The 20,357-nt window shown below is 41.1% G+C and overlaps 4 protein-coding genes across 8 annotated transcripts; 2 read left to right on the forward strand and 2 right to left on the reverse strand.

Annotated features, from left to right (window-relative positions):
- Nucleotides 1-355: 355 nt before the first annotated feature.
- LOC114769940 (origin recognition complex subunit 4) lies at nt 356-3,680 on the reverse strand. Of its 3 annotated transcripts, XM_028963373.1 has the most exons (3): nt 3,488-3,680; nt 1,326-2,436; nt 356-1,289 (listed from the first exon to the last, which is right to left on the reverse strand). In XM_028963373.1, exons 2-3 carry the CDS (start codon nt 2,391-2,393, stop codon nt 1,107-1,109), a joined length of 1,251 nt encoding a protein of 416 aa, XP_028819206.1. In that variant the 5' UTR covers nt 2,394-2,436; nt 3,488-3,680; the 3' UTR covers nt 356-1,106. The 3 variants fall into 3 exon arrangements, with proteins under 3 accessions (XP_028819206.1, XP_028819204.1, XP_028819205.1); XM_028963371.1 differs by having other exon boundaries at nt 356-2,436; XM_028963372.1 differs by lacking the exon at nt 3,488-3,680 and adding an exon at nt 3,210-3,477 and having other exon boundaries at nt 356-2,436.
- Nucleotides 3,681-5,211: 1,531 nt separating this feature from the next.
- LOC114770391 (fMet-Leu-Phe receptor-like) lies at nt 5,212-9,140 on the forward strand. 2 transcript variants are annotated; one of them, XM_028964287.1, is made up of 3 exons: nt 5,212-5,356; nt 6,950-7,585; nt 8,520-9,140. In XM_028964287.1, exons 2-3 carry the CDS (start codon nt 7,043-7,045, stop codon nt 9,033-9,035), a joined length of 1,059 nt encoding a protein of 352 aa, XP_028820120.1. In that variant the 5' UTR covers nt 5,212-5,356; nt 6,950-7,042; the 3' UTR covers nt 9,036-9,140. The 2 variants fall into 2 exon arrangements, with proteins under 2 accessions (XP_028820120.1, XP_028820119.1); XM_028964286.1 differs by having other exon boundaries at nt 7,042-7,585.
- Nucleotides 9,141-11,027: 1,887 nt separating this feature from the next.
- usf2 (upstream transcription factor 2, c-fos interacting) lies at nt 11,028-17,340 on the forward strand. 2 transcript variants are annotated; one of them, XM_028964302.1, is made up of 11 exons: nt 11,028-11,761; nt 12,435-12,478; nt 12,907-13,022; nt 13,103-13,222; nt 13,320-13,482; nt 13,599-13,686; nt 13,934-13,978; nt 15,030-15,088; nt 15,378-15,472; nt 15,562-15,690; nt 16,099-17,340. In XM_028964302.1, exons 1-11 carry the CDS (start codon nt 11,727-11,729, stop codon nt 16,186-16,188), a joined length of 984 nt encoding a protein of 327 aa, XP_028820135.1. In that variant the 5' UTR covers nt 11,028-11,726; the 3' UTR covers nt 16,189-17,340. The 2 variants fall into 2 exon arrangements, with proteins under 2 accessions (XP_028820135.1, XP_028820134.1); XM_028964301.1 differs by having other exon boundaries at nt 11,029-11,761; nt 12,904-13,022.
- Nucleotides 17,341-19,122: 1,782 nt separating this feature from the next.
- Nucleotides 19,123-20,058, reverse strand: LOC114770619 (free fatty acid receptor 2-like). The gene has a single exon (XM_028964658.1). It carries the CDS (start codon nt 20,056-20,058, stop codon nt 19,123-19,125), a length of 936 nt encoding a protein of 311 aa, XP_028820491.1.
- Between the last annotated feature and the right edge of the window lie 299 nt (nt 20,059-20,357).

Consider the following 20,357-nt stretch of genomic DNA (forward strand, 5'->3'; position numbering starts at 1 on the left):
CTGCAACCACCTAATAAGGAACGGAATCCATGAAACCTCTGAAGCTATGCTGGTAAGAGATGGTGCCTTCCACTGATTCCACTGGTTTAAGATCTGGAGAATATGGACGCCAGAACCTCAATCCCATTGTGTTAACCATTTGTTCTGTGCTTTATCCATGTGGTCCATTGTCCTGCTATCTGGGAATACTGTTTCCATGCAGGGGCGTTCTTGGTCAGCAACAATGTTTAGGTAGGTGGTATGTATTGAGGTCACATCGGTATGGATGCAGGACCCAAATTTTCCCATCAGAACATTACCGTGTACCGTCCCCACACCCCTATGAGAAGTGTTAGGATAAAACTATGACTCCCAATAATTTTCAACAAGAATTTATTGGATTGACATGAACAAATTGCTATAACACAGCAGAGTAGGCATACAAGATCTCAATGAATCAAAAATGAAATGAAGGCTACATTTAGAACACATTCTTATTAGGAACATTGATTTTGTACTACAGTAATGCAACTACATTACATTAAACTGCTTTATGATTTCATCTAAGTAAAAGCAAGGTGAAAGTAAGGACTTCATAACATTAAGAAATGACAGTAAATGGTCCAAAATATATATAAAAAAACTTGTGGGGGGGAAAATACTCAATTCACAATTTTACTCAGCAACGACTGTTCATTGTTCATTGCAGTTATTAAAGGTAAAATACACCAACACGCTGATATTTTGGTTTTCAAAGGCAATTACTTACAAACTGTGTTTTTGAGGAAACCTGAACAATAGGCACAAAATAAAGAGTTTTTGAATGTAATGTACTTTCTCTTACAAAATTTAGATATGGGAACATCACAAATTACAACAATGGTGGAAATATCCATTTTTGTCATGCAAACTTGTCTTTTCGAACAACAGAAAAAAGCTCTAACATTCTAAAAAGTAATAATGGCGTTCTAATGTCAGATAAACCTAATCTCTAGTTCAACTGCTCTGAGCTTTATAAAAGTGAGTAGGAGGGAAAAGCAAAATAGCGACACGTTAGTTTTTAAAAAGAGTTTGGCAACAACTATGTGCTCTACGAGCCACGCCCAACGCGGCCCTTTCTGGCTGGATCATTTACACATTTTGAGTCGGCCTCTTGCGGCTTGTTTGCTGGCGGCCTTTCTGCCACTTGTACTCTTTTTACTCACGTCTTCATTCTTGCCCTGGTCGTCATTCTTGCCCTGGTCGTCATTCTTGCCCTGGTCGTCATTCTTGCCCTGGTCGTCATTCTTGCCCTGGTCGTCATTCTTGCCCTGGTCGTCATTCTTGCCCTGGTCGTCATTCTTGCCCTGGTCGTCATTCTGTGCTGGATCCCCACTGGCCGCCGTTACACCGCCGTCCCCTGTCTGGGAATCCTCCTTGCCGTTCTCCTCTGCAACCTGTTCTGTTGCCGTGACGGTTTGCAGTTCCACGAGTGGGGAATCTTCCTGCTTCTCGTCCTCCTCCGCTGCGTTAGTGGTGGAGCTGCAGGCGGCCGATTTCACCGCAGTTTTGGCTTTGCCCGAGCCTGGAGGGCGTCCCCGCTTCCGCGGTGGGCCGGCCGGCTCTTCACTCTTCACCTGAGGCTCTCCACCTGATCTGCGGTTCAGAAGCTTGCGCTTCCAGCCATACGAACCTCTGGGCCGCCCCCTTTTCCGAGGTATGTGGTCCGCATCTTTTATGACCCTGTCAGGACCACGAGGACCATCCACCACACTCAAAGATCCAGAGCCAGGAGGCCGGCCCCTTTTTCGAGGCGTGGCATTTTCCACTTTGTGGACACGTATAGAACCGGGAGGGCGGCCCCTTTTCCGAGGTTCGCCATTTGCATTGATGGACTTTGGCACCTTGACAGAGCCAGAAGGCCGCCCCCTTTTTCGAGGGGGGCTGTAACTTGGTTTGAGGACCTTTTTCTTTGAACCAGGTGGTCGGCCCCTCTTTCTTGGGGTGTCATTGCTTGCTGGGTCGTCTACACAATCATTGTGGGCAAATGAGGTGGCTTCCTTCAACAACAGACTGCTATAAGGGTCCGGTTGTTGTTTTCGGGGACGTCCTCTTCCTCGGGGCTCGTCATCAAGTGGTGGAATCCCAATAGGGTGGATGTGTGGCCTTCCGAGGGGCTTTGACAGCCTATGACTCTTAGGTTTCGCTTGCTGTAAACTTCTTCTTTCCTCAACCTCCATGATAAGTGGGCTTTTTCTGGGTCTGCCCCGACCAGGTTTTAGCTCCGGAGAAGAGGGGACAGTCGGGTAAAAGAGGTCAACTTTCCTACCTAGATTGATTTTCAAGATGGGGGCCGTGGACTGCTTGAAGGGGCCCTTTGGACGACCCCTACCACGTTTTAATGGAAGGGGGTTGCAAGTCACAGTCTCCTCCATCTAGTTCCCTCTGCTGTCAGTTGGTCAGTGGCCCTTGTTAAGACTGAAAAACACAAACAAGATCAGATTTTACTGTTTATGAGGTTCAATAGATTCGTGGATTTTTCACAGTTGATCATTTTTACACAAATAATAAATTAATTGATTATGAATAACAACAGTGGCAATATCAGCAGCCATGTCCAAACGTTCAATACAGGGTGACCGTATGTAACTCAACAACAATGGATTTATTAATGCATTTGTTAATGCACTTACTGCTTAAAAGGCTCTGACCCTGATGTTTGGTATTTTGTTCAAATTAATACACATAAAACTAAAATTTATTTAAACTAACATTTTAACATTTATTTCCTGCTCATCCATACAATAAGATCATTTACCACACCAAAATCTCCAAATAATGTACAATGCATTAAAAGCTGGTATGTTGTCCAGAAAATAAATCTGACCTAATAGTACATTCATGCATTCATTCATTCAATCATATCCATGAACAATATGTTTTAGTAATAAAGCTTAAAAAACATTGTTAAAAAAACTTTATTGCAGTATAACCACGTGCAATATTATTTGCACATGGTCCTGCATACAATGTCTTAACAATTAGCGTTCAAATGAATGCCCTCAACCTAGTTTTAAACAATAAGGATTTAAAGATATTGCTGTTTTCATTAAATGTTTTTCATATTGGCCATGCATATAACATTTTATAACATTTTTACTGTCTGTATGGTGGCGAGAACTGAAATACATCCTGCAACAAAACAACAACTAGCGCACCAAAAAAATCGTTAAAACGCTCAAAGCACAAACCTTTTTTTTCTCCCAAATGCGGCTAACGTTTGTCCTGTAAATGAATTCGCGGTTTTATCCGCATGAAAAACGCGAAATGAATTAATTCGCAGGCCACGTGCTGTGCGGCTGCATGTAAGCTGAGACGCGCAGTTAGTTAGTTAGTTAGTTAATTAGTTAGTTGGTTAGTTAGCTCGTTCGTTCGTTTGTTAGTTAGTTAGTTAGTTAGTTGCGTTCTCAGTAAGTGGCGGGCTGCGACTCCAGCTTTATTTTATCTGTGCGAAAGTCACGGTGCATACCTGCCGAAATCAGATCAGCGACCGCGGAGCAGCATTTCTGCGAACTCCGTCTTCTCGATTGCAGTAAAGCTTTCACCTTGCACACAGAGGGACTTATTGAAAGGAGGCCTCTTTTTTCATTTATTTGAACGGGAACACAGTTTTTTTCTTTCTTATTATTTCTTTGGACTTCCGTGTTGAATGAAAAATTTGGCAAGTGCTTCCGGTGTTCTGTTCGTTCCACATATATAGACATAGACGCGTCGTGCTCAGCAGTATCGCGCGTCAACGGCGCGGCCATGTTGGGAGTGGCGGTTAACAGCTGAATACATGTCGATTTTCATAATGTTGTATTGTGATGATAATATTAATGTTTTACCATATAAATGTACACAACAACAGCATCATATAGCACTTCAGAAACCTATGCAATGTTATTGTTAATGTTTTATGTTATAATATGCAAAAAAAAGTGTTGTTAAAATTGCAGTTGCGAAGACTGTTAAAACGTCTTCATTTGCAGACATTAAGTTTAAATATTTGATTGCCGTTATTTATAATTAGATTAATGTAATAAAAAAAATAAGTAATATTAATTTGTTGAAAGCGGTGTTTTAACGTGTTTCTGTTTTGTATTGATTAACAGCGTGGATCAGCCACTCGCAATATGGCGGAAGGCCACGCGTATGTTGTCAACGGTACAGCAAATGTAACTCAGTCTGTGCTCCCATCAAACTGGCTTGTATATTAAACTGGTTTATATGTATAAAAAAAAGTATACTCTGTGTGTGGGTATTTAAAATATTGCTCTTTCTACGCTGAGAGTTCTAGAAGCTGGTAACTTCCACCAGTAGGAGGCGATGATGCAAGTGAGTGCTGTATGAATTTACAATTATGGAATTTATCAGTTGTCCTTATCCAGAGCCACTTATAAATCAGTAGTTACAGGGACAGTCCCCCCTGGAGACACTCAGGGTTACGTGTCCTTCTCAGGGACACAATGGTAGTAAGTGGGGTTTGAACTTGTGACCTACCACTACCACCCCCGTTCTCTTTCTTTCGTTTATTGAAGCACGCATGCTTATAACAGGCTAAAACAAAATTTATGAAAAAAGCAAAATAGAAAATGTGGAGCAATGAACAAGCATTTTGAAAAAGCTCAATGTTTATTTTTACAGACATTTAGTCACTGTACATAAAGGTTTTTTCAATTGCTAAACACTGAAACAATCACTCCCTGTGCCTCATGAAAATACTATCCCATCCCCACCAATGCACCCTATTGCAAATGGACTGTATTTACATGTGTTTACCTTTTTAAAATGGAAAGGGGATTTGGTGGAGACAGCTAAAGTGAAATACAACAGTGGGACGTTTTAGAGTGAACCGAAGAACTTACTGCCGCAATCCTGCGCAAAGCAGGCAAAACTCCTGTAGCTGTAGTTGTAGCAAGCATCTGTATTATTCTCCAAATAAATGTGATCTGTTGTACTCGTGTTTACCCCTTACAATGTTCTTTTTTTCTCCATGTAGTTAATTCAGTATTAAAATGTAGTTACTGAGCTGTGTGTGTGTGTGTGAGGCAGAAAGATAAAGAGAGTGTGTGTGTGTGTGTGTGTGTGTGTGTGTGTGTGTGTGTGTGTGTGTGTGTGTGTGAACCCGCATGTTTTTGTGGGCTGGGCCTGTCTGTGCCTTCTCTTTTTCTTCAAAGTGGGCCTCCACAAACTGACCTCATAATCAGAAAAGAAAGAAGCATCACGGTGATGCTGCCACTTCAATGTCGACACTGAAGAAGTCAAACCACTGTGTTCATAGCTGACGGGAATATTTTACTGAGAGGCAAATAATCATAAGCGGCGGAGCCCAGCAGAACTGAGCACGTCTCAAGAGGTATGTAAAAATGAAGAATATCAAAGAAACACACCCTGCTTTTTCTTTTCATTTAAGAAAGTGTGTTTTTTGAACAAGCAATTTGATGCATTTTATTAAGAAACAAATCAATTTGAAATCAAAATTTCAACATCACAATGAAACGAATGAATATTATTTACAAAAATTAAGCATTAGCGTACAGAATATAAATACAACAGAACAGTAATAGTAATTAGAGTAATATGTAATATGTATACGAAAGATGGTTCCTGCACAGCTGATGCCTCAATGGATTCCACTTTTAATGCACTAAGCAACCAGTGTGGCTGGCAAACACAACAGTGCAGCTTTTAAGCCGGCAGTGTGCCAAAGCAGTACATTATTGGGGTGAGCAATCTTGGTTGTGTACATTCATGTTGATAATTGTATTTTTACGACAAAAATGCAATGTATAAATTCTCCAATAGAATCTCTGAAAAGTTAGGATGCGGTTCATTTCCAGTATTTTCCAATTTTCTGCTCAGCAATCTTGATTCCAGATTCTATAACATTTAGATTGTATTTAAAACCATTATTCAAATTTCATTGTTATCTTTTTCATTACTACATAACTATTGTCATTAATATTGTCTCATACTATTATTGTTTACCCATAAATTGGGTGCTGCTTTTCTGATCAATCTGACAGCTTGCACACTTTGAACTTAAATAATTTATAATATTACTCCACTTTACATTCAGCACCGTCCTTACAAGCTTTTAATTTTGTATAGATCTAGCCTTAGTTTTTGCAATCCTGATTCAGTGTAGTTAATGATATGACAGTGGGGAAATTGAACCACCTATTTGCCACCTACCCTATCCACACCAGCAACTGTACTGCACAATATATGGTACAATAAAAACATGAACTTGAATTAAATACTGACACCAACAGTTCTGTATTGCACTGGGTTAATCTGCTATGTTTAGAGGTCCCACCAGTGTTCAGTTGTACTTTTATAGTTCTACATAATCACGAGATAATCACAAAGTTTTTTTAAATGTAAGGCATATGGTTATGAGTGTAAGTAGTGACGTGATAGTGTCCTTTACAGTCCCTGCAACGAAATCAAATGCCAGGCCCGTGTCAGCTAATGGGCCAAGGTTGGACTTGTAGAAACTGGCCTGTAGAGGTAATGCAATGACATGAGTTTTGGTTCCTCCTAGGCCCTCTAAAGCAACATTATCACAACATGGAAATTTAAATATAACATGTTCTGGGACCACTCAAGTCCTGGTGGACATCACCAGTCCACTAGTCTAATGTTGACATGGATTAAAAAGTGAGAAATGATTGGTGTTATCTCACTGCACTAAAGTAAACCTCATTAGCTTATTTAGCTCTGTTGCTTGACGACAAGATTTTTATTGAAATATTTAAATGCTTTAAAGGACCAGCCTTTCTTGACAATGAATTGACAGACAGTATTTGCTCATGTCAGTGTTAAGTAAGTGTCAGTGTTAACCTTGACAATAGAGAGTGCAAATCCAGGAACGGTTTATATTTATTCATCTAAAATTACAAATGGAAACTGTTCTTATAAAACAGGCTGAACTTCTTCTTCCCAGACACTGAATCACAGACTTGTGAAGATCTGACTCATCATTTTGTACATGTTGCTCCATCTCTGTTCCCCTTCCTTTCTCTATCTCTGATGAAGAATGATGTTCAACGGCTCCCTTGGGTACCGTCAAGACCCCTCCAAAGACAGCAAAGCCACAATGGACATCGATGCCATAATGGACAATGTCATCATTGTGCTTTACACCATCACCGTCATCCTGGGCACCACTGGAAACTCTGTGGTCATCTGGGTAGCTGGATTTCGCTTGAAGCCCAAGGTCACCAGTGTTTGGCTGGTCAACCTGGCAGTGGCCGACCTGATTTTTTGCCTGACCCGCAGCATTTCCCTTGTCAAGAAGCTCTTCTTCGACCACTGGCCCTTTGGACTCTTTCTGTGCAAGTTTAATGGCTTCTTCAAATACGCCAACATGTTCTGCAGCGTGTTCTTGTTGGCTGTGATCAGCATCGATCGGGCCCTCTGTGTGTGGCACCCAGTCTTCACCAAACAGCGCCGCACTATTTGGGCCGCCCGTGTCGTCAGCATGGTGGTGTGGGCAGTAGCGAGCATTCTGAGTGCCCCCTACTTCATCTACCGACAGGTCTACTTGGGCAAGAATAACCTGACCAAGTGCTCCCTCGAGGTTTGGATTTTTTTTGTGTGTGTCTCTGTGTGTTTTTGCCGACATAAAAAAAAAACTTCCATTTGTAAAACATGACTGGATCATCAGTGAGATCCAGCCAAACCATTGCCTCTTAAACACTTTTCGCCAACCTCCAGCCGGCGTGCTTTTTACACTTCGGCTGGATCTGTGCCTTGCGACGGGCTGAGAACGGATCTCATCATAGCAACACACTATACAGTGAAGAAATAAGCATCTGCTAACGGCATGATGCTGTTTAGTGACAGTATTAACCGCTAGGTCAGACAACACACAACTATGTTTGAACAGTTAGAATCCGAATAATACACCATTACAGCTTTGCTGCCTTCAAACTGTATTTTCTTTTTATAGTGTACAGTACATATATTGTACTGTACAATATACTGTAACTATTTTCAAACTGGTGCTAGAGCACAGCACTATGCACAACATAAATAGATAAAGCAGGAAAGAAAAATGTAAAAATCCTGGGTGACATAAATATATACACGCTAACTGAAAAGGACAGTTTTTAGTTACACATCAAGGTACACATATAGTACTGTTAGAGTATACACTTTTGTAAAGATTTTAATACAGCCTTCCTTGGGACGACACCAAAGACATGACACTTTGATAGAATGTTAATTAGTCAGGGTTGAAATTGAACTGCGTAAATTTTCTGTCCCCTAAAAACAACTAAACAAACGGCCATTAATGTCTAAGTCACTGGAGACAAATGTGAGTACACCCCTAAGCGAAATATTGTTACTACCAATCTTCATATGCAGATCCTGAGGCCCGCTTTGGCCTTACAGTAGCAAACGGGCACCAAGCTCAGCATACAGCGCTGTGCTCAGTGGCAGGTGGAAAATAATGCCCTCTGTTCAAAGCTGGTCAACTATTGACATGTTTTTTTTTTGTATTTTTAAAGGTGAAGGACACAGAGAATGATAACAGTACCAAGACTGCACTTTACTCCATTCGCTTCTTGTGTGGTTTTCTGCTTCCCTTCCTTGTGATCTTCTGCTGCTACATCATGGCTGGCGTGGGAATTCGTCGCACTCGTCTGACCGGCAAATCCCGACCTTTACAGATCTTGGCTGGCCTAGTGTGTGCCTTCTTCCTGTGCTGGGCACCATATCACAGCCTTCTGCTGGTCAAGATGGTGGACAGCAAAAGCCATGTCATCAAAGTAGGTCTGCCGATAGCCAAGGGACTGGCCTTCTTTAACAGCTGCGTCAATCCCATACTCTACTTCTGTTTGGGCCTGGACCTGCGTCGCCGTTTCAATCAGACATTGGCCGGTGTGTACAACCGGGCACTGGCAGAGGATGGAGATGGGCGAACGTCACAATCACAAGAACGAACGGTAGACGAGAACAGCGTGTTCGACTCGAATAAGAGAAATGTTGGAAGGCAGTCGACAGACGCACTGGCTAAGGTGTGAGCTCTAGGAGACCAGACAGGTCTAGTTATTGAGAAATAAGCTTGTGCCCTTAATCTGACATGGCCACACTGGGTCAATATGTTCTGCTAAGGCACTCTCTCTCTCTCTCTCTCTATATATATATATATATATATATATATATATATATATATATATATATATATATATATCTTTCCACTAAATATATAAAATGCCCTTTTACCTATGAAGAGTCATGACCACATTGTGGTTACAAAATGGGAACACAGAATGACAGAAACTTGAAATGAAGACATGGTAGTTCCGCTTGGTTTTTTACTTAAGCAATGTTCCTTAACTCTTTTTTTTTTTTTTTTTAAAGCTACTTGGTGAAAAGGGGTTTTCTTTTTTATAAGCTGTTAGAACCTTTTCACATAGGGGTTATACACACAGAAACTGGGCTGAAATAGGCTAAAGTGATATTAAAAGAAAAAAAAAAATGTATATGCGGCAAATTTCCCACATTTCCCTAAACATGAAGCCTGTTGTTTTGGACATTGAGCAATTGAAAAGGTCATGTGCTTTAGAAATTCACAGCCATGGTATCTGACTGCCTGGGCGTCCCATGATTGGCGTGTGTGGGCACCGGACAGATCTATACCTTTTCCATGGAAGCATTTCACACGTTTGGATAGAAATCATTACTGCGTTTTTTTTTTGAAGACATGATTGTGAGAGGTTAAATGTAAACCAGCCACACCTAACATCTATGGCACATTAGTGATAAACACTTATGATACCTGCCTCATTTTATGTGTGAATTAAGGCTTTTTATTGCATTTAATTATGAACAAAAACATGGGTAGCATGATGTGTTTTTGGAGGGGTGTGGGCCACATAAGATAAGATCCTAGTGATGGGAAATTGCTTAATATTTCACATATTCTCATACAGCATGGGTAATAGTCAATGGATTTCCCTTGTCAAACAGGACCACAAGCGGCAAGTTCGGTGAACATATTTCAGCAGTTTATTGCACCTCATTCCATCAGACATTCACCTAATAAACTTCCAACCAGTTAAACATCTTTGCACAATAGAAGAGAAGATATTTCTGGATTGTGGGCTATCACGCAAATAAACACATAACAATACCATAATTCCAATGACAGGCTGCTACTGTTATGGACTATTAAAGTAAAAGACTGGTTCGAAAGTTGAACGTTTTAAAGTGCTGAACGGTAGCTTAACACGGGCGCCCTCTAGCGGCTCCTGAAAACAACAACCAGGAAAACCGGAGTAAATCAATACCACATTAGCGATAGCAAAAAGCTACACGTTCACGTAACATACGCTCCAGAACAAAATCGTTGAAGTTAATGAATTTTAGAGTTTTAAGGACACGGTAACAACGGCCCATGGCTTGTTAGGTTTTTGCAGGCCTACTTACTAAACAAACTTGTACACCTCTGTTTTAATCGGAAAGGTCGAACATTTAACGTAAAAATCAAGTGGGACATTGTCAATCCTTTCTTGCAGATTTGACGTACAGAATTTTAACCTTGGATGAAAAGAAAAAAAAAAAAAAACAATACACATACGAAATAAATAAATCGGCATGGTCAACGTGAGAAGCGGTATAATCATTAAGCGTTTCAGCCCTTGCGTGAGTAGTAATATTTTTAAAAATCCGCCGCCATTTCAGCACGGGCGCGCCTGCTCGGGAACGCGCCTGCCCGGGTCATGTGGTTTGAGTGAAAACCCGGATTGGATCGTGTCGGTCACCTGAGGAGCGGCCAGACCATGTGAAACGCTGCTCGCAGCCTCGCTAGTTCAAGTCGTCTGGGGTTTCGGCGGAAAACAGCAAAAAAATAGTAATAATTCAGAAAAAAATAAAAAAAATCAGGCAGCCACGATTTTCCGGAACGTTTCGGCACCAACACTGCCCGCTGGAGCGCAATCAGCCGTCGCTCCACTCATCGCGCACTTCACGCCTTTATTCCGAGTTATTTAACACGAACAAAACTGTTTTACAGGCCGCGTGCGAAGAAAGAACCAGTTCATTTAGAGAAACGTACGAGACTCGTTCATTGTACAAATGCTAGGCTAACGTAGCCCAGAACCCGGATGTTAGTGGAACATTAAAACAAACGGACCAACTCCTAAACGAATCTTTAAGTTGCAAAAAAAAGAGGGGATATTTTAGCAAATCTCCACCGCACGCCCGAAAATCACTGAAACCACCGCGAAACAACGCGGCGTCGTTCGGTTCCACTCCACATTTTTATCACCCCCTACTGAACACGTCAACGGCCCCGCTGTGGAACCGCAGGGCGACCGTGTCGAGAAGAAAGGAGAAATAAACAGGCAGCGCGCCGACGAGGACTTTTCTCTCAAGCAACGAGGTCGGGCAAAAAAAATATACAGAAAAACCCACAAACGCGGCCAATTTCAACCACGCAGCTCCGAGGAACAAAAAAAAAAAAAACCCACACACACCCGCCGCGGAATATTCCGGGGGACGGAGAGAAAAAAGGAAAAAAAAAAAAAAAACCAGCAGCGCGGCGGCGCCGTCCGTCTCCCGCGGCCTCCATTTTAACTCCGCGCCCAGCCTGCGCCTCACGTGTCCTGGACTGTCTTCCTCACATGACCCGTGTGTTTGTCCCCGTGATCAGCACTTCCATCTCCGCGTCTCGGCGTCCCCGGGCAGCGCCGGTTTAAACCGTCACCTTCATGGATATGCTCGAACAGAGCCTGGACGCGGCGAGGTGAGAGCGCGTCCTCTGCGCATTAATGGCTTCTCGGGCCCAGCCACCATACTTACGTAAGGAACGCCTTTAGCAGCAAACATTCAAACCGAAACACTTATCATTTTGCCGTGAACGCGGCGCGTTGGTTGATTTACTTTTCCCTGACCGGGTCGGTGGAATTGAATCGGTTGTTCCTGGCAGCGAGTACGAGTGTAGCATCGGCGGAAGTTTACTGCTGTAGCTGCAGATCAGCCTGTAGCTAATTGCACGTCCACGAAGATAAGATTATTTAGGTTAGGTTTATGGAAATGACCAAGGAACTAATCCGCAACATTTTTTTTTTATGTCATACAAGTTACACGACTGCACGTTTCCAAGCATTGCAATAATCAACACTGTACATTCTACTGATATTTATTCAACTTTTACAAATAATTATTAGCTGGCGTGCTCAGAATATTTCCGAGATCTGCATTTTGGTGCAAGCTGGCTAGTAGACATTTTTTAAGCGTTCGCAGGTCCCAAATTAATGAAATTATATCTGCATAAATTTGATGAAGCCGAGTCTCTGTTTGTATTCGCGTCCGACGTGGGTTGCCAGGTTGTACCCTTTTTTACGTCCGGCGTTTATTTTCAAGTTTATGTTCAGACCATTTGAGTTTAATAAATTCATTACATTTGTTTTTACTAGTCACGAAAAACAGGAAACCGAGGAGGTGGTGCAGTTGCAGGAAGGTACGTGGCTGGTTCGAGACTTCATGCAGGTTTTCACTGATAACTTTTGTTTGGCTTTCATCATAAGAGTGTGGATAAGCAGTGCTACTTTAGTGTTTTAATCTATGTCAAATCCACTCTATAATTCCTTTAATTTCCATCTATTGACTATAGACCCTTATCAAAATTGCTAATAGCATTAAATCCTTAATTCACAGTTCATTAAATTGCTTTGCATTTATTTGTGTACTTTTGGCAATTTAAATTTAATCAAGAGCTTGCATTTTATTTGACTATTTTATTTGTATTCTCCCAAAATGTCAACTGTACCCCACTCATTGAAAGTTGTTCCATTTCGTGTGGTTTGATGCTGTGACTGGTGAATGGTTGATGCTTGTGATCGCATCGTTTGTCTTAACTATTCCAACACACATCTTGTCTGGCAGCAGAAGCCGTGGGATCAGAAGAACAGGCGACCGTTACCATAGCAAGCGTACAGCCAGCGGCAGGGTTCTCTGATCACAATGTCCAGTACCAGTTCCGCACAGAGAACAGCGGTGGACAGGTGCGTTTGAAGACCTTCAAGGAATATTTTGACAGAGTCTCAAGGGCGAGACTTTAACAGTCTCGCCGTCTCCATCCTAGGTGACTTATCGAGTGGTCCAGGTGATGGAAGATCAGTTAGAGGCTGCAGGGGACAGCGGGGCAGCGGTCAGCGTGGTGTCCGCTGCCACATTTGCAGGAACTCAGCAGGCAGTCGCTCAGGTGAGTGAGAAACTCACCTGCTCTGCGTACGCTGTTCCTAGTCTTACTTTTGAATTTTTAATTTGATTCACTTTTTATTTTGCTCTTTGATTTGCAGGCTGTCATTCAGAACCCCTTCAGTAACGGCGGGAGTCCTGCCGGTGAGACGGTGGGAGGAGAGACGCGCTTCGCCTACTTCCCGGCCGCCACGGTCAGTGATGGGACGGCCACCGCCGTGTCGGTGCAGGCTGCTGCAGACCCCGCGCTCTCACAGGCTGGAGGTCAGTCCATGCTTGTGCCGCTAATTTGAGAAGCAGCACGTACTTTAGGATAAGTAGGTGTGTATGATAACTGCGTGCGCTCTACATTCATACTTCTGCCACTGATCTTTCTACAGGCCAATTTTATGTGATGATGAGTTCTCCTGATGTTTTGCAAACGACGGCACCCAGGACTATCGCTCCCCGTACACACACCTATGCCGCGTGAGTATGGGCTCTTGAAAACTAACAAATGCATAAGTCATCTAATCATGTGTCATTGCCATAACAAAATCCTACCTCTCACGCACATTTAAATCAACGTCTGAGTCTGCATAAATGTTTCCGCTTGGGACAATTCAAGTATAGGACGTTGAAATTTAATTGCTTAAATCCTTTGATGTAGTAAATGTGCAGAAAGCTAACAAACGTAAATTGGAGTAGATAAACATGTCCCACTTGCCCTTCCCAGAGACCTTGCTGAAAACAAGACACTACAACACGGCAGCTCAAACTGGTGAGGAGCATTTTTAACACCACCCCTCCATCCTTGCCCAGTCTACAAAAAAAAAAAAAAAAAACATCAATTTGTTGTCAGCTGGATCATCAGTGTTTTTTAGGCTGTAGTTTATGTGTTAGTTCAGCGAACCGCCTCTTCGTATTTGACCCTGTTAACGTGATTGAAATTGGCTGAAGGGTGGCTGGGTGTGATATTTGGGACATTCAATTATTATTTTTTCTTTAGTGCAGCGCGGTATGTTTCCTGAATACCTGCTGCCCACCACCATTTCACCTAGTCCAAGATGGAAATTCAGGGCAGTACAGATCCCAGATATTCAAAGTTGATAAGATAAATGTGTCCCACTGGCCAAATAGCAGAGGTTTTTCTTAATTGCATTCCAGCAGTGGTATGAAAACTCTGAACTCCATGTCCTGGACCATGAACGTACCCATTCATTCACCAGGCCTTCCCCCAGGTCTTTTCTTCTTTAGCAACAATAGTTGTGTATGTTAGTAGAACAGAACAAACTGCTCCGACGACACTAAACTCCATGAGATTTCAAATGTTCCTGAGGTAGATTTTTTTCTTTCTGATGTATGTATTCGGAATACAAGTGATAGCATTGAGCTGATAATTTATAGTACGGCAATGAACATGAATACGTAAGCAAACATTTTACTAGTCATTTAACCAGGTGGGTTTTTTAATAGCGAAGAACAATTTGAATAATTTATGAACTTTCTAATGTTGTTTCAACTGTTCTGGATTGGTAAGATTGGTTGCTAAGCCAAGTGTACTGTAACTAGCTAAAATGTTGTAATACTCTCAATATTATTATAGTACGATATAGAGTTGTAGTTTGTTACTCTTAACACAGAAACTGATGTGAAGACGTCAGAAGGCAACTGTAAAGGTTTGACCTTTCTGCTATAAATAAGCGATGACATATGTAAGGTACCGTGTGCCTCTGGCGTATTTAAAACAGGAATTTAGTGCTTCAAATGTGTGCAGAGTAGGTTGAACCTAGTCATGATTTATATCCTTGCTAATGTTTTATTTTTTGCAGGAAGATGGATGGGTCTCGTGCACCAAGGGACGAGAGAAGGAGAGCACAGCACAATGAGGGTGAGTGGACCCCATTGTTTTACCACCAGTAATGGCTCTGTATTTAGTCACTAAAAGGCCAACAAACTTCCTGATGAAGTCTAGATTGAACCTCTCTGTATTTTCTGTGGTATTTTTTTTTAAATAGCTGTTTTGTAGTGTTGATTTGGTATAATTAATTTGCTTATGACATGAAAAAGCATGAAAAAAGCATCAAAGTATGAAAATTGAAATGTACATATTAAAATCAAGCATATGAAGATACTGTGGTTTGTTTATTTATTTATTTGTTTGTTTTTGCCCGGCATAGTTGAGCGACGAAGACGAGATAAGATCAACAACTGGATTGTCACACTGTCCAAAATCATCCCAGACTGCAATATGGACAGTACTAAAACTGGAGCGGTAAATCCCATGTCCTCCTATGCACATATCTCTGCTCAGTGAGTGTAGATGTCTGTGTGATGTCTAATATCTTCTCCTTTCTGTTTCAGAGTAAAGGGGGGATCCTGTCTAAAGCATGCGACTACATTAGAGAGCTGAGGCAGACAAATCAGAGTCTACAAGAGAACTTCAAAGAGATGGAACGGATACAGATGGACAATGAGATTCTCCGACAACAGGTATAGTATATTTTCACACTAACGTAACCAGACACACCAATTTTTCTCCATTATCAAATGATCTGTCATGTTTGGTGTGTTAGTTATAGTGTTTGTGTGTAAAATTCTCAGAAATCATTTTTTTTTTTTTTTCATAAGATATTTAAAACCTGGTTCCCTGTGGAGGCAACAGATTAGAACAGGTCTTTAGATCCTATTTACAATTACGGGAATACTGTGGTTTACAAAGTGAAAACTCCAAAGATGACAGTTCTGCTGACCACTGATGACTATCTGTGAAGCTGAACGGATTTCAGCATTTGAAAATAAAACTGACAGTTCTTTTGTAACACGAAACATTGATTGGATCAGCATTTTAAGCGGAGTCACATGCCTGTAAATGTCTACCATGTGCTGTCTTGTTAACAGATCGAAGACCTAAAGAACGACAACGCTCTGCTCAGAGCCCAACTCCGTCAGCACGGCCTTGAGATCAGCAGTGAAACCAAGCCACAGTGACAAACACACACTTCTTAGTCAAAAAGACATTCTGTTGTACTTATGTTATGTACATATTCTCTTAGTCTAATGGACTATGGAGGAAACCATTTTTACACACACTGGTGAAAGACCGTAATTAAGAAAAAAAAAAATTAGTCCCCAAAACTTCACAGCTTCACATTTAGGAGGCAGAGCTATCGGGCCGGACTTTTATTGTTTTGGGGTTTTTTTTTGCAGCAGCAGCATTGTGTTTTGTCCTTTATTTACATAATCAATTTGCTTTTTCATTATTTGGGGGCTTTTCATGTCATTTACAATGTTGGGTGTACATCTTAAATACCCGGATTTATCGTTTAATTTATTTGTTCAGGTATAACAGGCCCACTCCATGTGTGCTATCAGAACAAATACTGGCCATTACTACACTTCTGTTCCTTTTCTTCTCGCATGGTGTACAGGAGAAAGATGCACTGTAATTTTTTTTTTTCAGGAAGGGTGTAACATGAGCATTGGGTTGCTTTATACCTTAACTGTATTCTATGTGAAGATCTAAAGGAATATAGGCTTTCGCAGGTGTACATTAGCTGCACAAAGATACAATATAAGATAATGTGTATATATATTTGTTTGATGCATTTATATAGCATTATATGCCACAGACATGTGGACGATGAATGACCTTCAGTCCAGGAAGACATTTTGGAGTCTGTGTGCTTTTGCGCATTTCTCAGGTATGCAATGTGCAGTAGGCCTTAATGCATTTGGGACCAGTGTAGTGTAGTATACACACCGTGCCCTTGTACAGGACTGTGTAGACTGCTGTAGAGGGGCACAGGTTCCCAAACTTCCTCTTCTGTCTTTCTTTAAGTCATCATTCACAGTTTAATAGAAGTCAGTAAAGAGACTGCCGGTTGTGAAGAAAATTGACATTTCAGTTGTAGGAGAGATTCTATAATATTCTACATGTGCAGAGCAATAGCTTTAGAATACATAGAGTGATCATTTGCATTTATATTAGCCTTGGTTTTTCACTAGAACATTCTACGAACTGAGCACATTATAAGCACAGGCAGCATTAGTTTGACTTGCCGTTGTTGTGTGGTGCGTTAACTCTATCCCAGGTAATAATAATAAAAAAAGACTTCTGTTTATAAGAATGTGTCTAAACCAGCCACTTTGTGTGGGGTTTCACTTGCTTTATACATTTATTGCAACTCTTTGTGTGTCCTCCATAAAATTATATCGTAATGCTCAACCCAATATTTTTTATCAAACCTATGGACAACAGTGTGGGTATAAGTAGTGTATCAATGTGTGGTTTTATTATTTTTTTCCTTTTCCACCCTTATCTAATTGTGTGTACATTTTCCTTTGAAAGCCCACAGGATGTTGCTAAGATCAAGGATGCAATCATAGTTATCTCTTCTCCTCATCTGTTATTTCATCACATTCTGACCACTGGCATGATTTGTAAGAAATCCACAAATATAAAAAAAAAAAAGGGGGGTTTATACTGAACAAATACTGTGTGTGTGTGGTTTGTTGTGTGGAGGGAAGGGATGGGGTGTGTGCTGAAGTTTTGGCAGCATGGTTAATTGTCCTTCGATCTGCTGTTATCGGTCACAGAAAGCATCACCTAATTTATGCCATGCGGAATATGACGGAATTTCTAATAGATTATTTTTTTTGGCATTATTGTGCAGTGTTTACTGCAAAAAACAGTCCTGGCATGTTATAAACAGACTGATGCATATTTTCTGAAACATTTAAATACTGAAATACTAAAAATGTCAATAAGCTATTTCTTTTGTTTCTTTGCAGAATATAAGAGGCTAGTGCAGAATCAGAGTTGCTGCTTATTCAGAATGTCACTATGGTTACAGATATCGGTTCACTACGTCACGGCTGCTACATTCATTCTGAACTGTGATGACTTAACTACTGATCTGACACACAAGCAGATGTTACCTCATCAGGTCCATTTGCAGAATTAGGACCAACGAGGTTCTAAATTAAAATGCAGCCCAGATTAGTTTCATTCAGTTCATTTTATATGTTTTATGTCTTTGGTCCCTGCAACTGCTTTTTCCGTCTTGACTCCAGGAAGAAGAATAAATTCTGGTATCCTTGTTTCTCTCTGTTCCTGGTAAAACTGGTTTTATTCCAAGGCTTCATATAAACAATTATTTTTTTACATTCATTTAAAATAGTTGAAAAACAGCATGTGACAGTTTTTGTAAAACACGTAAAACCATTCAATTACTATGAATTACACTTGTATAGTCATAGTAAATTGGTTTTAATTTAGATTTTAAAAAATTGATGTTTAGCAAAACAATAACACATTAAACTGGTACTTAAAGATTATGCAAACAGACTTCAAATAAAGAAACTTTGTGAATTAAGTTCTCTGACACAAGATACATTTGTCACTGGCATAAACTGACAATATGTTTTGTTCTTTTCTTACAGTTTCAAAATAATCACTCTCATATTAGAGTATGTATACAGTGGAATTAATGTAGTGAAGTGATTGTCATTGTGAAACGCTGCAGCACAGCACACAGTGACACAACAAAACGTGTCCTCTGCTTTTAACCATGACAGGAACCTGGGGAGCAGTGTGTGGGGACGGTGCTTTGCTCAGTGGCACCTCGATGTGACACACTAATATAGCATTTTGCTTGTGTGTGTAGCTTTCCTGATTAATATCGATTAAAATTCGAATTTATTAAATAAATAAATAAACAAACAAACAAACCCTAACCCTAATTTTTACAGGCTTTTCAGTAATCAGAGTTATATTCAGAAGCACCATATATGGAGCTGCCTGAACGTGAAAATGCAGGTAGTCAAGCAAACCTTTCTTTAGTTTATATCACCCCATTAAATCCTCCCAAAAGCATTAGTGAGTGAATGGCTGAATGAACAGGAAAATGTGCAGTTTATTTACTAATGTAGGTTCATATCAATGTCAGGGGGCTTTTTCACTCTCTTATTACAGCATTTCAGTTTGTGCAGTTTCTCCTTGAGGCTCCTGAAGCAGTGGCTGAGTGCACGGCGCACCGTGGAGGAGGAAAAGTAGAAGATGATGGGGTCCAGACAGGCATTTAGTGTGCTGGACATGAGGGCCAGATCACGCCATCCTTCATCCTTCTGGTGGACGAAACCAACCACATGTGAGACATTGTAGGGAGCAAAACAGACAGTGAACACCACTAAGGTCCCTAGTGCCAGGCCGATGGCTCGTAACTTACGACGACGCCCAATGCTGGGCAGCTGAGACAGAATGCGAATGAAGTTGATGTAGCAGAAGCAGCAGATCAGAAATGGGACGCAGAAGAGAACCAGGAATATCTCCAGACGCACAGGCAGCAGGATTTTGAGCTGCTCGTGTTGAAAGTTTTCATAACATGTAGACCGATCAATTGTGCTGTTCCCACTTGAAGGCAAAAATTGCACGATGTAGACAATGCTGAGGTTGAGTGCAGCCACCAGCCAGAAAAAAACACTGACCCCAGTGGCATAGCGTGGACGGCGGAACACTTTGTACTGGATAGGAAATGCTACACCCAGATAGCGCTCTAAAGCCACTGCCGTCAAGAAGAACGTGCTGGAGTAGATGGTGCAGAAGAAGAAGAAGCTAGACAGCGGGCAGAGAAAGTATTCCAGGTTCCAAACCATGTCATCTATTGCCTCCTTCATCTTGAAGGGGAGGAAGGTGAGAAAGATCAGGTCAGACACGGTGAGATTCAGCAGGAGGATGTCAATGGGGGCAGGTTTCCGACGAACCTTCAGGTAGAACGTGCAAAATGCCAGGATGTTGGCAGGAACACCAATTAGAAAGGTGATGATGTAGACAGACAACACAACCTGGCTTGGCAACATGGCTGTGAGTCTGTGGTGCTTCAGTCTAATATAAAATAAATAGAATATCTATAAGTGCATAAACCTTTAAGGAAAAACAGAATACTCAATCTCACAGGCTAATAATACTTATATTATTAAAAAAAAAAAGCAGATGCATAAACAGATGTTACACTAAGATGGAAGGTGTTTAATATGTTATAAAATAACATATTAAATCTGCATAAATTTAGAGAGACCCATTGTGGAATGCCGTGTTCATTAATGCAAGTTTTTAAAAGGTTAATTACTTTTAAAAAAAAAACATTTGCAATGATTTT

This window comes from Denticeps clupeoides, chromosome 20 (genome assembly GCF_900700375.1).
Source record: "Denticeps clupeoides chromosome 20, fDenClu1.1, whole genome shotgun sequence".
Taxonomy (NCBI): domain Eukaryota; kingdom Metazoa; phylum Chordata; class Actinopteri; order Clupeiformes; family Denticipitidae; genus Denticeps; species Denticeps clupeoides.

Bases quoted from the DNA above. Each gene is read 5' to 3' on its own strand.
- LOC114769940 (XM_028963371.1), bottom strand. From the start codon at position 2,393: ATGGAGGAGACTGTGACTTGCAACCCCCTTCCATTAAAACGTGGTAGG.
- usf2 (XM_028964301.1), top strand. From the start codon at position 11,727: ATGGATATGCTCGAACAGAGCCTGGACGCGGCGAG. The intron at 11,762-12,434 runs GTGAGAGCGCGT...TGTTTTTACTAG, and splicing joins CAGAGCCTGGACGCGGCGAG to TCACGAAAAACAGGAAACCG. The intron at 15,691-16,098 runs GTATAGTATATT...TCTTGTTAACAG, and splicing joins ATGAGATTCTCCGACAACAG to ATCGAAGACCTAAAGAACGA.
- LOC114770619 (XM_028964658.1), bottom strand. From the start codon at position 20,058: ATGTTGCCAAGCCAGGTTGTGTTGTCTGTCTACATCATCACCTTTCTA.
- LOC114770391 (XM_028964287.1), top strand. From the start codon at position 7,043: ATGATGTTCAACGGCTCCCTTGGGTACCGTCAAGACCCCTCCAAAGAC. The intron at 7,586-8,519 runs GTTTGGATTTTT...GTATTTTTAAAG, and splicing joins TGACCAAGTGCTCCCTCGAG to GTGAAGGACACAGAGAATGA.